Raw genomic sequence first — 17484 nt, 5'->3', positions numbered from 1 at the left:
GGAAACTTCGGTTTATTTCAACCTGTCTTCTATTGTCATAAATGTGCTTTGTGTGACTAGTGACGTGAAAATATTTAGCTGTTATCTAGATACAGTCGGGACGCTGCTACTAGCTTCACACCTGTTACAATGTAAGTGAACAGGCATACTTTTACAGGCAAAGTTAGTCCACTAAACAAGCTTTTTTTCCACCAAGACCGCCTCACATCGTTAGTATAAATGTAAATGTATAGTATAAAACCACATGTAAATGTGTTGTGTTAGCCTACCTGTTACCCGGCACAGCTTTCATCCAACTTTCATACAGACGAGTGGAGGTAATTATCTCAAACATGAACAGTAAACAAAGACGTCTTAAAACGGGTAACCTAACACAACACATTTCCATGTGGTTTCTATATGTTCTCTGACATTTATACTAACAATGTGAGGTGGCCTTGGTGGGGGAAAAAAAACATGTTTAGTGGACGAAATTTGGCTGTGAAAGTATGCCCGTTCACTTTCATTGTAACGGGTCTGAAGTTACTAGCTGTGCCCTGGCTGTATTTACACAATGGCTAACATGACGACTAATATTTTCATGTAACTAGTCACATGAAGCACATTTATGACGATAGGAGACGGGTTGAAGTAAACCGAAGTTTCCCTTTTAAAGTAATGGCTAACTTTACAATAAGACTCAGTGATTATTCTCCTGCTCAGATAAGTCCAGTGTAATTCTTCAATCCACTGGCTCAATAATCAAAAATATCCAATTTCAAAAAGAAATAAACTACTCAATCACTTTTACCTTTGGTCAGCATAGCACTTCAATTGTTTGGAAAAACTACAAGTAGTGTTTTGTGGATTAAAACACTATTACCTTATTTCATGCAAGTGTATTTCTGGTTCAGATTCACATTGTTGTCAGGATATTTTTCTCACACTGTCGTTGTGTTATCTAGATATAGAAAAACAAGATGGCAGATGTCACAAGAAACAAGCAATCTCGAGACAGAGGAGAACGTGGTACGAACTCTCATTGTGCTCAATAGCATACAGTATGTTGTTAACCAATGTTCTGCAAATTTGACACATTTTTACAAGAGAAAGATATGATGCAGATAATAGTATTTGCTGTTTTTTTTTCTCTTTATGCATTACATTTTCAGGAAATATTTCCCCTGCTGAAAGAATGCTGAATGCAATATACAACGAGGAAATGGATGTTACTGATTTTGATGTTCCTGGTATGTTGTAATCCTTAATGAGGTTCTGCTAATATCATGGCTCAGAAAAATGTAAAATGTATGCCAAACAAAACCTCAGGCCTGAGATGTTTACAATGTTCACATATTATGTCAGATCTACATAATGTCTTTTCTTTTACAGATGTTCAAACGCATCCGAATAAACCTGCTGCACTTCGTGTCATTCTTCAAGACCATATGATTGACAAGCTTGTACTGCCTTGTGGAATACCGGAGACAGTGGATGAGCTACAGTCTATTGTGCAACAGATATATAGTTTGGAGCCAGGGAAGTTTACCTTACATTACAAGGATGTTGATTTTGGAGGGGAGTTTTTTTCTCTTGCATCAACAAAAGATCTTAAAGACAAAGACACAATTAAGGTTGTCCATATTGTTGAACTCTCCTCAATCCAAGTTGTAACTGACCTGGATAGTTCCAACACAAGTGCAGCCAGCAGCTACGACACAAGTGCAGCCAGCAGCTCCACTAGACCTGCCAGTACTACTTCATCTGATTCCAGTGATACAGTGATCCTGTCATCACCTGATCATGGGAATCTGCGCTCAAAGTGTTGGCCCTCTGAATTTCCAATACCACGTTTCCGCAATGACACAGAACTTGTGCTAGCAGCAGGTAACGAAGCTTTCAATAAAGATGGATGTCCACTCAGCTCTAATGCCATCCTGCCAGACATCCTTGAGAGATTAGCTGAAAACATTTTTGAGTATGTTGCATATCCTACAAGCGCACAGTTTGCGGATGTAGCAGAAGCATTAATTCGAAAACATCCATGCCTGAAGGAACCAGGGTCCTACAATGGATGTTATGGATGGCAGCAAAGACTGAAATTTAAAATGGGCAATTACAGGTCTAAACTTAGGGGTCTTGGGTGCCCTGAGGTTGATGTTAACTCCCTCCGAAAAAAGAGAGCCACTGAGAAGACTCCTGCAAAGAACGTGAAGAAAGCTCGGAAGGGTGAGGCAAACTACCTGCCTCCTCCTCCTCAAGGGGAAACAGAAGAAAGCCTTGAACAAGAAAGACTGGAGCTTCTAAGTGAGGTAAAGAAGAGAAATAATTCCCAGATCATCAATGACAAAATGGAAAAGACCTTTTCCATTCGGAGACAAGAAGTTGTCACCCTGGCCCCACCTGTCAGTGACTTGAAGGAACGGTGGCCTGCTCTATTTCTCCCAGCACAGGTTAATGCTGTTTTTCTTTTATTTTGTTGTATTTGGAATACACAATTAAGCAGGAGTGTGGTTTCAACTGAGTAATAGGTTAATTCAGATATCTTGTATACCATGTTTTATTTTGTGTCATACAGATCAAGGAAGAATATAAAAGAATCACCACTGCCAATCTGGAGTCAACTTTCATGGCGAATCTGGACCAGTGCATACCAAGCTTGATGGCATTGGTGATGTCAAGAGGAGGGGCTGCCAAATATAAGATCCAGAAAATCATGGAACTTCTGAAGGTGCATGGTTTGATATTTACAATAGGAGACACTAAATTAAACACTGTTAAAAATGCATCTATTTGACCTTTTTTTCTTTTTTGAATTCTCTATCAGAACAACACAGTTGAAATTCGCAGAGAGGTTGCCATTCGCTGCTTGGTGGTCTATCTTGGGGAAAACGAGGATGATCTTTTCGAATATGTGGTAGGTAAAACCGAATATCCATGCAACACCTTTCCCATTGTGACAACGCAGCTCATTGACATGCTTGATTGTCTAATAAATTGGTCGTTAGACATTTCTATCTTGGAGTGAAATTGAAGTTATGAACTTTAAGCAAAATTTAACTTTCCTTTCATGCTGTCTTTGTCAATCACTCTCCTGTATCTGTCTCTCTCTTAAGCGCATGTCCCGAATGGAAATGCGGTAAAACAGGTTTTCCTTGTCTCCAGAGCACTGTTATAGAATTTGCCTTCCACTATGTTAACCCTCATGCTGTCCTCAGGTCAAGGAAGGAAAGGAGGATGAAGGAGGGAAATGAGTAAGGGAGGATGGAAAAAAGGAGGGAGGGAAGAAAGAGGTAGAAAAGAAAAAGGGAACGAAGGAGGGAAGAAAGTTAAGAGAGAATGGAAAGGGGAAAGACGTAACAAAGGAGGATGAAGGTAGGAAGTAGTGGAAGAAGGAAGGTAAAAAGAGAAATGGAGCGAGGAAGGCAGGGGAAGGAAAAGGAAGGAGGGAGGGACGGAGGAAAGAAGGAACAGTAAAAATATATGGAGTCAATTTGACGTGAGAAGACAACACGAGGGTTAAAAAAAAGTAAAAGCAAACATAGGTAGCTAGGGGTCGAGTTTGCCAGCTTAATGACAATGAATACTGACATGTATTTCTCATATTCTTGCATTCAGGATTCTGAGGGCCAAAGTGGAGACCTTGAGAGTCGGGTCATGAAGATCCTAGTCACCAAAGGCGGCACAGCATCTCATCCAGCCAGTGCGACCATCATGATAGAGGGCACAGAAGTCCTGCAGGGGCTGGATGTACCAAGGGCCTGTGCTCTGCTGATGGGCCTCATCTATGCCCTCAATCTGAGCTACCCACGAGAGCTGAAGTACACTTGTGAGGTATTTCAGAAGGTATTCCTGAAATTAGATGGTCAGAAAAGCAGCCCAAAAGTCACATCTCTAAAGCAAAAGCTGCTAGGAAAAGCCTTTGAGCCTCATGACTGAAAATCAAACATGGACACCTCATTTGTGCTGTGATGGACTTGCTGTTCCAGTTGTTCTTTCTAGATTACGTGGTTAAATGTCATCCAGCTTGCATCTGAGATGGTTGCTGCTTGTGTTATTCCAGTCTTTGAAGTTGATTGTCGTTGATTGAGAGCTGGAATATTGTGGACTGTATTCTTTTCAGCTGACCCAGAATGTTAACCGTTTTTGATGGCGCTTGTCAGCGATATTTGCATTTGGATCCACAACCATAAAGGCATAGTTCATGAGTTTGCCAAAAAAAGTTAGTTAATGAAAATGTACGTTTTATCCTTGGTCACAATTGTGACTGGTGGGAAACAGCATAGTCAAACCCATTTACGCATCAGAAAAACTTAAACAGGTGCAACATATAACACCTAGGCACACCACACACACACACACACACACACACACACACACACACACACACACACACACCATACAAACTTAAAGGGAAACTTTGGTTTATTTTAACCTGTCATGTGTGCTTCATGTGACTAGTGACGTGAAAAGCACATTCATGACGATAGGAGACAGGTTGAAATAAACCTAAGTTTCCCTTAACACACTAGTATACACACTAACACTACAGACCCACACTAACACTAAACACACTCATTAACACACTACACACACTGTAGCACACTACATACACACACACTACTGACCAAAATGGCAGCATCGAGATCAACAAATGGAATTTGATGTTAAACAGCTCTTGATTCAGACAACTATGGGTAGCAAGTTTTTGATAATGTTGTCGGCAATATTTGCACTTATATCGAATCCTCAACCATGCATAGTTGATGAGTTTGCCAAAATGTAGAACTGTTCTTTTACCTCTGAGGGTCACAGTGTTTTGACATCACTGCCGCAACGTACTACTGTTAGGTCTGTTACAGATGAATGATGTCAAAAGTTTAAAGGATGTTCACAAAATAAAGTATTTGAATTGTAAATTGTGGTTCTTGTTTATTATTTACCCCAACTTGAGTAAAATGAGTTGCATATACTATAATAAGTATGTTTACTTTTTGCATGGACATTTCTGAGTAGAAAACATTCACTAAATAAAGTTAGAACAACTTAAATTTGAATGATGAGATGACAACCTATTTAAGTAAGCACTACTTGATTTAGCTCTTGGATATATATAAAAATCATGGTCATTGTACTTGATTTTATCTTGTACTTAAAACGTATATCAAGTACAATCAACGTGAAAATTCAAGTAGTATATACAAAAAATCAATTAGATTCAACTTAATACAGCTTTAGATTTGTGTGGCTATTTAAGTTCGCCTTACGATGCTGGACTAGTACTGATTACTAAATTAACACTGAAGTTAGGACAACTCAAAAAGATCTATGCAAAAAGTAAACATACCTTTTTGAGTAAACTCAGTACATTCTTTTTTAGAGTGTAATTGTACCTATCTGTAAAAGTCCATTTAATTAAAGTAAGGGACATAAATCTATAAATCTCTTCTGTGTTGCCATTTGTGTAAGGATATGTAGAGTTTGGTTTAAAAGGAGGCAGAATTTTTGATGTCGAGGTTAAAGGCTACTTTTGTGTTTGTGTGTGTCTAAAGGCTCTGGCATCACATTCATGTTCCAATAATGCCAAAATGTATAATAATACTTTATTGCTCTCCTTCCGCTCTCTTTGTGTTTCTCTCTCTTCCTACCTCGCTCACCTGGCACCATGGCATTTGGACTGACAGTAAGCCATGGCTGACTGACTGTTTGGTCTGTCTGAGAATGATAAGCTTTTTAAATCATGTCAATAGCGCTACTGGCAGGGGGGCAGCTGCAGGGGCCCCCGAGCCGGCTGGACTCATCATTAAGTCCTGCTGAAGTCAGTGACAGTGATTCATATACTTTACTAGCAGGCCAGAAAAAAAACTCTACAAACTCTGGTGAACTTGCTATGGACAGATTGGAGTTTTAATTATACAAACATTTTAATAGGCAGAGCTGCTTCTGCTGGTTGGGATAAACTTCCATGAGCATTGATGCCAAAATCCCTGAAGGGAGTGCAAATTGGCAAACTTGGACAGCAAGAAGAAACTCTGGAAAAAATATTAATAAAATGTAAAATCCTCATTGTGAGCTATTTCAAGCTCAAATTAACTTGCGTGTTTGGCTACCTTGCAAGTTTCAACTTTAGCTCTGTTCAGAGGCGTCCCAGGTGGTGGTGACCACATGGTGGCGGTCATGTCACCACCACCTGGGACACTTTAGAAGAAAGTGGAGGTACAGCTTCAACTGTCATGGTAAACAGGCAGGTGTGACATCCCGTTAATCGCTGCCTGTTGTGTTTCCTGTTTTACTTTGTGGTACTCACACATCTTGTCGTTTCAGTTCCTGCCCTCACGTGTCTTCCTCTCCCTTGATCATCCACACCTGCTTCCAATTACTCACCTGCCCCTGGTTTTGTTATCAGCAAACCCCATACATACACTCCCCTGTTTTCCTGGCTCCCTTGCTGGATTGTCCTTTGTTCATCCTTGTGCGTTCATCGCTTTCCAACATTCAGTCCTACTTTAAGTCTCCATGGTTTTTTGACCTTGCTTTTTATTCTCTAGGTTTTGGATTTGCATACTCCCTGCCTGGATTTGCTAGTTTCATTTGGGCTGATTTACCTATGAATGACTGCCTTCGTTCCATTAAAAACGTCACCTATTTTTTTAATCTTACCTTGTGTCCTGAGTCTCTGATCTGCCCAAGAATTGTTATAGAAAGTACTGTCCACTGGCTTGACTGCAAGAAACAGCTCACAAAGCCTCATGATATCACCTACTTCCTCCTGTGCCTCTTGCTCTCTGTTCTGTCGGTCTTTGACTTTATTAACCCTCGGATCCTTAGGGTGTTTTCTTCCTTTATTTATGGCATAGTCATTGTACTGTGTCACCCAGGCATGGTGTATATTGTTTTTTCATGTTATGCTATTTAGTAGTGCCATCATTTTGCACTAGCAGTAGTACTATATGGGCTTTAGGAGACTTGTTTTGGCCAAAAAAGTAAAAATGCAAATGTGACTTGTCATTTCTGTCATTATGTACAGATATTTGCAATACAGCACAAATAGGGGTTAGGAGTGGTTGTCAGGATTCTAGGGTGGAAAAAACATGTTGATGGGACATTCCGAGCCATAGTAGTGTAAAAAGAAAAATAGTGCCAAAAAACAGAGGAACCCAATTTTATCATGAACAGAGAAAAATCAACTTATAAGAAGTGATTTCAAAGTGGGTTTATTGGTGCTTAAAGGGTATATGATGAATTGTGATGCAAATTTGCATCCCTCGGGCAAACATGATTAATGATAATATTACCCAGTCAATTACCCGTTTACTTTTGCTTCAGCGTTTAGAGACTTCCACTATCTTCCAAATCAGCTCATGCACTACTCAATGTACATGCATGAGGAAATCGATGTTTGTCATAAAAGTCATGATCATGTAAATATTCACAAACACGTTCCTCGCCCCCCAAACAAAGATGAGATGCAGACAGACGCTGAGCTGCAGTTATGCTTATCCATCTAAAATTATACAGTCTCATTCATATGCTGCTCATTTTTGACAATGAGTAGAGTGAGGACTTGAGTTGTTTCCCTGCACCCTGTATGATGACCTTCACAGTGTAAGGGTGGCCAAAGCGGGAGTCCTTATCCTTTCAATAAATTGGGTTGGAATCTGGCGTGTACCTTTTTGACATCACATCTCTCTCTGTTTCCAAGCATTGCTTTCACTCCTCAGAATACACTGTGTTATCTAATGCTGCAGTGATGCAATAAAAAAGGTGCTTGTGTTTGCAATGAGTAGACATTTACTATCTGGGGGGAAAAAAGCATTGATTTCTCCCTTCCAGATATCTCTCTCCAGAAGATATGAGCAGATTCTGTATTTAAGTGTCAATAAGTTATACTGACTTCCCTCATATCGGTCTACTGTTGCAAGCTTGAGTCGCTTTTGTCTAACATAATAAAAACTCAATACTACTTCAGTGACAATAGCTCAGTGTGCAGTGATGCAGCAGGCTGATCCGGCCTCTCACACTCTAATCTAACAATATAATGGACAAGGCTATTTAAAGTGGGTGAGTCTATACACATTGCATTAGTGAGATGGCTCATGTAATGTTGTTTTTGACAGTAGCTATCAATGAATATGGACAGGCGGGGACTCATTTCGCTCTCATTTTGCCCAGCTGAAGAAATATTATAGATCTGAAATATTGAGATCTGAAAGCTTCCAAATGGCTGGTGACCTACGCTTGACTGTGTACCTGAACGCATCCTAACAGTTCACGCACTGCTGCTGACTTGTTAAATGTACTGTTCACGCAACCTTTTCTGTCTAAACACAGGGTAAGAGTGTTCATTCTAGTTTGAAAGAGCTGGTTTCACTCCCTGTCTACTTTTCTCTCTTGTGAGTACTTTTCTCCAACTGGTGTCACGCCTTGTCTCTGATCTTTCCCTCACATTCAGGATACAGTCAGCAGAGCTCTGAAGCTCCAGCAGAACCCTCAAGCTCACTGATCGCTGGTGTATTCAAAGTTTAGCCTATTCATATTAAACGTATCATATGTGGAAATTGCACCAAATTCGAGACAGCACTACCTTGTTTCCCTGGAAATGTACCCACCAAGTAAGAAATCGATTGAATAAATGGTTAAAGAGATACGCAAAGGACATACATACAAAGGTTCCTTCCTTAGATAGGATAATGATTATGATTCAACACCAGAGAGAAAAACGGCATTTTTACAATGTTTGTATGAATGAGAAACTGTAGCATGGGGTTACTTACGAGAGACTCCTCTCCAGGTGTCCTCCAGTGGAACCGATAATTTCTCCAAGGGTACAGAAGGTCTGGCCCAGAAAGTCCTGAGGGGGAACAAAGGTAGAGGAGAGAAAATGAATTGTATGACAGGTCCATAGGAAAATCCAGGTTTGAAAACAGGCTGTATGTATCAGAAAAGTACCGTAAATACAACCTGAAGGTACTCAGGAATGGTGCGATTCTTAATTTAACACATTTCTAAGACACCATGGTGTGCCTGGTATTCATAAGTTCCCATTTGTTTTTAAGAGCTCATAAACTTCTTCTTTTTTTTTAAGAGTTAATAAGTACCACAAACAGCAACAACACAACACTGTTGAAATATGTGACCAAACAAATCACACTTCACATATATGGACCTTACGGGGTTTAGTAAACAGGGTTAACACTTACATAATAGGTTCAATAGCAATTATAAAAAACTATAAAATCAATCAGGGATAGCAATGGAGAGAATTAAGTCATTAAACTTTCATTAATGTTTAATCTAATTTTATTGAATTATCATATTAAATTAAGCACAAGATTTAGAGTTTAATTCCACCTTTTTATATGAGCATGCATTAACTTAAGTAGGTCAAGCCCAGGAAGTCCAAGTGGACTGCTTTATTCAGATTCTTGTTGACTTGATTATTCTTAAAAGGTGCGTCAGGTAGCTATCCTTATAGTAGAAAAGAAACATTTTCATTGAACAGATTTTTAAGTTTACAACTTGCCCACACACTACAGAGAAAACACATGTCAAAATAAAAAAAACAACGACACAAAAAACTCCTGCGCAGCAACAAGGTTAGAGACGATGTGTAGATGAGTGTCGTGCGTGGGTGTGAGCAGGTGTAGGTGTGAGTCCTGCAAACCTGAATGTGTGAGTGTAAATGTTCTGACACACACACACAATCTGGGGCAGTACACTGTCTCAAACAACAGCAGCTGCTTTCACTTTGAAGTCGAGTTGTGAAAATTGCTTTACCTGAGCCACTGATAAAATGCAGACAGACAAAATGAGGAACAATACAACAGGGGAAGCTTTCCAGGTGGGAGCGGTTGGTATGTGTCCTTGATGAAATGAGATGAAACAATGGGAGAAAATTACAATACACCTGAAATAAAGAATGAAATGAATGGAGAACTCTTGAGCACAATGATGTACACATAAACTACTCACCTTCTGCTCTCCGGTATGATTCCATTTTTTTAAGAAGACACAAAACAAATTGTCAAAAGAAGGATTTACAGTTTATAAGTTTATTGTATACTCAATGAGATTTCATTCATGCTGAGTAAAGAATTGGCTGCTGCTGATTCACTGTGCATTGGGTTCAGTGGCCTGAGTAATGTAATGCTGAATACAGTGGTAAACAAGGCTTGAGGAAAGTTGTCAGTCTTACGTATTTGGAAATGTTACAGCTTCTGGAGTCCACATTGTACCTGTTGGAAACACATAGGTGATGGACAATAAAGCTGTTACTTCCAAAAGCACTGATTTCCCTGCTTCATTTTTTTTGCTATTAATAAGTAAGGCAGTATTATTACTGAGTAATGTGTTACAGAAATGGTGTTTCTTCTTCTTAAAAAAAAACTTTTTATTAAGTAGGATAGTAAAGAGAGATGACAGGAAATGGGGAGCAAGAGATGGTTTATGAAATGAAATAAAGGTCCAGAGCCAGAATCAATGTAATTACTTTTTCAGTTGTGTAATGGATTACATTTTTAAAAATCAGTATTTACATTACAATAGCAAATCTCAAAGACTCTTGAGGAACTGTTACAATTGGCTCCTTTTTTGTAATCTTTATAGATAATTGTACTGTGAGAAGATGATCAATGGAGAATGACATGAAACAGCTGCACTTGAAAATGTCTTTTTTCTCAGCAAAACCTTGGTGTTTTCTTTATTCTTAATTCTTTCACATCCTTTTAGTTTTGACAAGGCAACACCTTATTACTGTGACTTGAATGTAATTAGTGAAATAATATGAAACCAAAGACGATGACAGAAAAAGATTTGTAGCATAAGCTGAGCTTCCTCTAAGATATGACAATACACCCTTCATGAATATTAATGCAAATATAACTTCTAGGCAAATTTTGAAAGATCCTTTCAACATAAGTTTCTTTTTTAATTTCTATATTATATTCATGTTACTATAAAATCTTTCCAGGTTGTTAATATGTGAGACTGTCACCCAGCATAAGACATCCACCAACTCTGTTCAGAATGTAGTATATACTAGTGTTCATCCAAGCAGAGGGTTGTTTTACACAAAATGTTATTGTTTTGACACTGGACACGGAAATGGCCTTGCAAAGCAATTAAGAAAGCTCTGAGGTCAAGTTCCTGTTACATCTTCATGTTCACACAAATCCCCCCAACAGTGTAAGCAACTGCCGACAGACCTCACCGAACAATAAAAGGACGTTTCTGATTCAAACTTCAGAGACATGAAAGTGATCTTTCCCTGCTATTGATTAAGGATAACTGTTCGGTCAATTGAACAATATAGGCAAGTGGGTAGACGGACGTTAATTTAATCAGTGAGACTAGCAAGTGGCCTTGGTAAGTGGACTATTTAAAAAACTCCTTCCGTGGTCGGACATCCCATAATCCAGTTATCACAGTGATTGGCCTGTTCATTTTTCCTAATGAATCAGATTAGCCTTTCACTCGACTAACAACCTGCAGAAAGACAAATTATTCAAATGTAATCAAAGGCATTGTTACTTTAGGTTAGTTACTCTGAATCTAAGTATTCACATAGCAGGATGTATCTACATTTAGAATTAAACAAGTTCAGATGTATTCAGAAAAGAGAAAATGAAATGTTGTCAGCATACTTACACATCAAACCTTAGATTTTGTTTCTCTTCAAAGAAGAAATCCAGGACAAACTTCCTGACAAAATCTGGATTCCGAGTGTTATCGATTACTTCTGTCCTGCCAAACTACACAAATAGAAAGACAGAAATATCGGTGGTAAAAGCAACATTGATTCAAGAGTCAATACATGTGATTAAACTCATATCAAGACAAACATACCAGAGGAACAACTGGATAGCATTTGTGAGATTCAGCAGCAACTCACATTACCATAACATTCAATGCAGGATTAGAATTCATAGATACAAATCTCCTTTGGTGAAAATGTGACCGAACTGCTTCACACTGAGCGTCATTGTGCTAAATCTTGTGCCCCCAGAGAAATCTTAATGCTACATTAGAGCTACATTAGAACCAGTGCTCTGGCCCTGAGCAAGCACAGAAGCCCCGGTCCCAGCCTCCCTCCTGGGACAGGCCATCTCTCCATCTCCCTGACAATCACACCAGTAATCCCCCCGGTGGACCGCCAGCCTCGCCTCTGTGGCCAGGCCCGACAGCACCGTGTAATGAGCTATTGATCTTGGCACTGCCTCACCGCAGCCTCAATACCTCGACTCATGTCTTTAGTGCCCAGCGCACATAATCCGTGCTATCAACTGTGTCCCCAGCCTATCCATTACCAAGACCTCGCAGGGGAGTGTATTGGACCTTAGAACCTACCTGCCATATTGACCTAAAGGGAAAATCCCATGATATTTCCTTGTACTGTTTCTATTTTCAGGGCTGTAGGCCTTTGGTTTATAATCTCACTCAGGCATGCTTAGTTAATAGGTACATAGGCGTTGTGGGTGATGGTTAGGGAATTGCTTTGTTACAGGGAAGATGTTTTTAGTTGTCTTAGAGTGAAAAGAGCTGTTGGAAAGACAATTTGTTTCTACATAGTCTATATATGTAGGAATATCAAATGGGTGCTTTACCGACACCATGGATTTCTTGATGTAATGTTCTTAAGGAAACCATTGAGGAGAAACATTTATTCAGGGTAAGAAATGCACAAAAGAACTCATTCAGACAAAAATAACTGTTAAAGAATAACAACAGTGGCGCACAAAGGGAGGATTTATGCTTAAATTTGCTTGCGTGTGTGGACAATTGAGTGTTGACTTGTAAGAGATTTGCATTCATTGTGTTTGAGAAATGGAGTTCATTTAGCCTACTTTACAATAGTTGTATTAGATGAAAGTAATTCTAGTCACTTTCTTGGACAGCTTGTGCAGATATTTGCCTATGAAATCTTGCAGGTCTCAAGCTGGCAACTAGCTTATTTATGGGTATGGACCATAGTATCATATTTTTGTGTGTGGTGTAGTAGTTGGATTGTATTTCTTCCTTATACTTTTTGCCAATTTCAAACATAACGTGGATGGATTAGCTGTGTTTATCCTCGAAGGACAGAATGAAGCAAACAGACCCTGAAAATACCACTTTGTATCTTCTTTGCATGACCTTGGTAGAGCTTATGCAAACCCAATACCTGGAAAGACTCCAGACTCAAACTAAGATGTATGCAAGCTTAGAATAATTCAAAAGGCAGCACATAGTGTAGCTATGCTTATTTGAATGTCACCCTAAAGCTCATGAGAACTTGGCTTCCAATAGTTGTGATTAAATGAGCAAAAATCAATTATAATAGAAGAATGAGACCGGGTCAAAACCTTGAATATGGCTGGACCGTGTATGGTCAAAGTGTGACAGTGGGAGAATTTGTTTCAAGGATAGTCAGCAGTGTCTCGAATGTGAATTCCTGGATATTACATGTCCATCTCATAGTAATATTTGCTGGTATGGTGTACTGAAGTGGCATATCACATGACATGGGTAAGCTATGTTTAAGTAAAAAACATACTTTCCACTGTAAATGAAACTTTTGACAGTATCTCAGGTGCAAATTTAAGCTTATCAGCATCAGCAGCAGCCCCACACTAAGCTTATATAACAGCCTACATGAATCACATATTTTACTTTGTGATGTGAAAATGTCAGACACATAGCAAAATGTGTCCTGGTACTAGTTCAGTTAGAAAATCCAGCAGGAAACTATCACTCTCCACTTCCATCCACCAATTCATTTTAAAAGAACAATGGCCAATGGAGGAAACTCCTGCTGGCTGACCAATGGTGTAACTCACTCACTCACTCACTCACTCACTCACTCACAGACAATCATGCTTTAAGGCTGGTCTGTGGTCAGTCCAGTCAAAAACATCCTAAGGTGTTATGTTTTATTAACTATGGAAAGCTGCTAACCATTCGTCTTTTGTTGAACACTTAACTCTGCCAAGGAGGTTAAAATGACAATCTCAAACATCTCTGTTTCGTTCTCTTTGGTGGCACCATATGTCATTAAGCAGTAATTGTCAGTGTGTGTTTGGACCTCGCTTAATGTCACTCCCAGAGATCCAAACAGTGCTGCTGTTAGAGATATGCAGAAAGCCCAGTGTTTGTATCTCTATTTGCTGAGGCAGTAAAAGTATTTGTATATGAATAAAGGTCCCCACACCAGGTATCAAACCTGGAGCTCACAGACCACAGACTGTATTGATTATTCCAAGTGGCCCCACCTGTCATAGATTTTACATTGGGATGACATAATGCACCATAAAATAGTTTTCTAGTCTCTGGGAAAGTTTTACAATTAAACATTCATAATACACAGAGTAGTAATTGATCTTGTTTGCAATTTTAGGTATTCAATCAATAGTTTTACTGAAGTCTTTTTCTGTAACATTGGTTTGAGTGGAAAAAAGCTTTTTGATGGAGGAGACTGGGACAAATTGGCAGCACTGGCTGAGCGGCAGCATCATGTTGACCTCTCTTAATACATCGGTGGTACAGTAATCCCCCATGGGCCACTACAGGTGACATGCGGGGGCCAGTGAGTGGAGGATCTATTGCCTGGTGAAAATGGAAGCACTTGTGATCAGAAAAAATAACAGTACACCCAAAAACAGCTGAATCAGGCAGAAAAGAAGCACTGCATAACTATGATCCACTTTTCTAAATAACAACCCCCTCTCACAAAAAAGCATAACAAAATCCCGAAAAACAACCAATATTGGATTGTTCCCCCTTAAAACTCACAGAAACATCATATCACACCTTCAGGATATAGTGATATGATACATGTTATGCTATTTAAAGTATTGCCAGAATGCAAAACATGATGTCAAAAGCAAACAGGATTTTTCAGGTTTCCATTCAAGCACAATTATCTGCTCATGGCGTTGATATGTGTACGGCCGGCGATGAGATGTTTACTCTGCTGATTGCAGTGCAATTCATGCCATGTATCTGATTAAGTCCTGCCACATGGAATGAAAAGGTGTGATGTGTCTTGAAGTGAGGGGATCAGCGGACATCACACCGCTGTTGACTTTCAGTTTGCAAATTGGTAAATACACCAACTAAAGAGAGAGTGTCATAGGGAAAACATATGAGGTAAAATGGGTCTGAGAAAGGACAAAGAAATGTGTTTGTGTGCCAGAGACATGAAAAGGGAGGGTATCCAAAGAAACAGCTGTGAGTGGAAGGTCATATGACCCTGTGACAGGGGGCGAGACAGCAAGAAGTCCAAAAGGAACAGACTTGCATATTTAATGAGACTAAAGAGGTTCCTTCTTTTTCTTCCAGGCCTGAGTCACACTGTGAACTTCTCTTGTCTAACATCACAAACCTAATATGATAAGATCATTTTTATTTAGTCATTCTTTAACCTCTAATATTTATTCATCAGCTTGGGTCTGGTGTATATGGAGCTTTTATTCTCTACCAGAGTCCATTTCAGACTGTGGTTACACTTGTATGGACAAGTGAAGAAGCTGACACTTTCAATTTTCTACAACAATGTTTTCAGGGGTTTGCTGTGAGTTGCTCTGGACTTCATCTTAATAAGTGACTGGCATGAAGGAGAAGGCTTGAAGTTAATATTCATCTCACAGAATTCATACAAATACCCACATATCTGGCTGAGAGGTATAGGCATAAATTTTGGATATTTATATCGGATAACAAAAGGATGTTGGACTCACCTCCCTCCACTCTTTGGTTCCCACACCCTGCAAATACAGCACGACCACTGGAAGCAAAAGAAGAGGAGAAGAAGATGATTAACAAAGAAGATATTCCATGTCTGTGATTAGCCTGATGGCTTTTACACATTGACTCCTGCGGCACCTGACTTAAGACACTCAGGTGAGAAAATCAATGTGACCCATCTGTTTTCATTAGCTCTGACATGGCTAGAGGTAAAGTCAATAATTCTTTTATAAAACCATTACAACACTGTTGTTAGAATGTGAAACCTCAGGCTGATTCATATATTGTGGGTTTATTTAATCTACATTGAATGCAAATAAAGCAACAATAGAGTTGTTAAACTGCACACAACACAATATATTTTGAATTCTCACTTTTCCTCCAAGTATACCTGTGTAACAATGCAGCAGTGATCAATCTCTGCACTCTCTGCCTCGAAGTTATGCTGTCACCACCTTCAGCCAGACTTTTCCCTGCTATCAATATCTATAATTACTGAAAGGCAAGAATGCTGTGCATAAGGTATTAGGCTGAGGAGGAAAAATGAAACAATATGGCCTGGGTATATATATTATTGTTATCATTTTTAGCCAAACTGGCACTGTAACCTGAGGGATGGAAATGTTGGGTAGTCCAATATGGTCCAGAGTGAGATATCTCAAAAAGTATTGAATTGTTTGCCATGTAAGTTTGTACAGTCTTTAGATTTAGATTTTTTTAAAGGAACTTTCACCGCCCCCAATATCTCTACAACTGTCAGATCAGATTGATTACCATGAAGTTATTATAGAAATTCATCAGAATGGCAACATTCAGTTAAAATATACATTTTATGCAAAACTAGGCATGAATGGATCTGACTTTTTCAGTCCTAATAACGCTTGACTTAAACATTACTTTACTAACTTTGTAAAACAAAATGTAACAAATCAACACAGATATAAATATACTGAATTGTTATTTTTTTTAAATAATAAATAATTGTGCAGAGGCAGCAACTTGGAACAGCATTCTAAATAAAAAAGGAATCAACTTTCTTTGTATAGCAGCTGAAACTGAAAATAAACATCTAATCGATGTCAAGAAATGGACCCATGGATCAGCCCCATTATCCAATACCTGATCGGTCGATATCTGATATTTATATTGGAATGGTGCTTCCCTATTTATAACCAATACATTCCCATCAGCATAAACTATTTTTGTGTTTAATGCTATTTTACATTTTAGTACACTAAACTGAAATATTGAAATTAAAGACAAATAACACTAGAACAATATGATTTACATGGACTTTATTTTGAAGTTTTAAAAAATAATATAATGTATCACGTTTCGTGTTCTTTACAATGAGCATTAACCTTTGAAAAGCTGTTAGCATGGTTATAGACTCTTTGTATTGTTAAAATAAAAGTAGCCTTAGTGGGTAAGCCTAAGTTACTGAAAGGGTCCCCTGACTGGCCATTATTCCTGGTTCACAATTCACAATGTCCTGCTGTGGTTTCTTCCCCAAACATTTATGTTCTGAGAAGAAATGTTGCTTTGACCACAGCTGCATGCAGAAGAGACAGCCCAATTATAACCCACAGATGTATCATGTTCTAATGTTTGGATTAAACACACTATGTGTACACATAAGCAAACGAACATCACCCGCTAAAGGCTCTTATGGGATGTATTAATAATTGGCCAAGTGTTGCTGTTTGTGTCTAGACGGGCACCATCAGCTACTCTGTGAAGTTAAGGACATTAGCTCTAATGAACTTCAGACTGTCTGGACCAGCA

The 17484-nt window shown here is 39.0% G+C and overlaps 1 protein-coding gene across 1 annotated transcript in view; it reads right to left on the bottom strand.

The window, feature by feature from the left end:
• Nucleotides 1-17484, bottom strand: part of cpne9 (copine family member IX) — an 87714-nt gene that overhangs the window by 51927 nt on the left and 18303 nt on the right. Inside the window, exons 3-7 of the mRNA XM_053316946.1 lie at nucleotides 15693-15739; nucleotides 11626-11729; nucleotides 10175-10214; nucleotides 9952-9954; nucleotides 8754-8830 (exon numbers count right to left, since the gene is read on the bottom strand). Of these exons, the coding sequence (XP_053172921.1) occupies nucleotides 8754-8830; nucleotides 9952-9954; nucleotides 10175-10214; nucleotides 11626-11729; nucleotides 15693-15739 (271 nt within the window). The remainder of the gene's footprint in view (nucleotides 1-8753; nucleotides 8831-9951; nucleotides 9955-10174; nucleotides 10215-11625; nucleotides 11730-15692; nucleotides 15740-17484) is intronic.

Source organism: Scomber japonicus, chromosome 4 (genome assembly GCF_027409825.1).
Source record: "Scomber japonicus isolate fScoJap1 chromosome 4, fScoJap1.pri, whole genome shotgun sequence".
Taxonomy (NCBI): Eukaryota; Metazoa; Chordata; class Actinopteri; order Scombriformes; family Scombridae; genus Scomber; species Scomber japonicus.
Note: the sequence above shows the minus strand (reverse complement) of the source record. Positions and strands in the feature narration are given on the sequence as shown.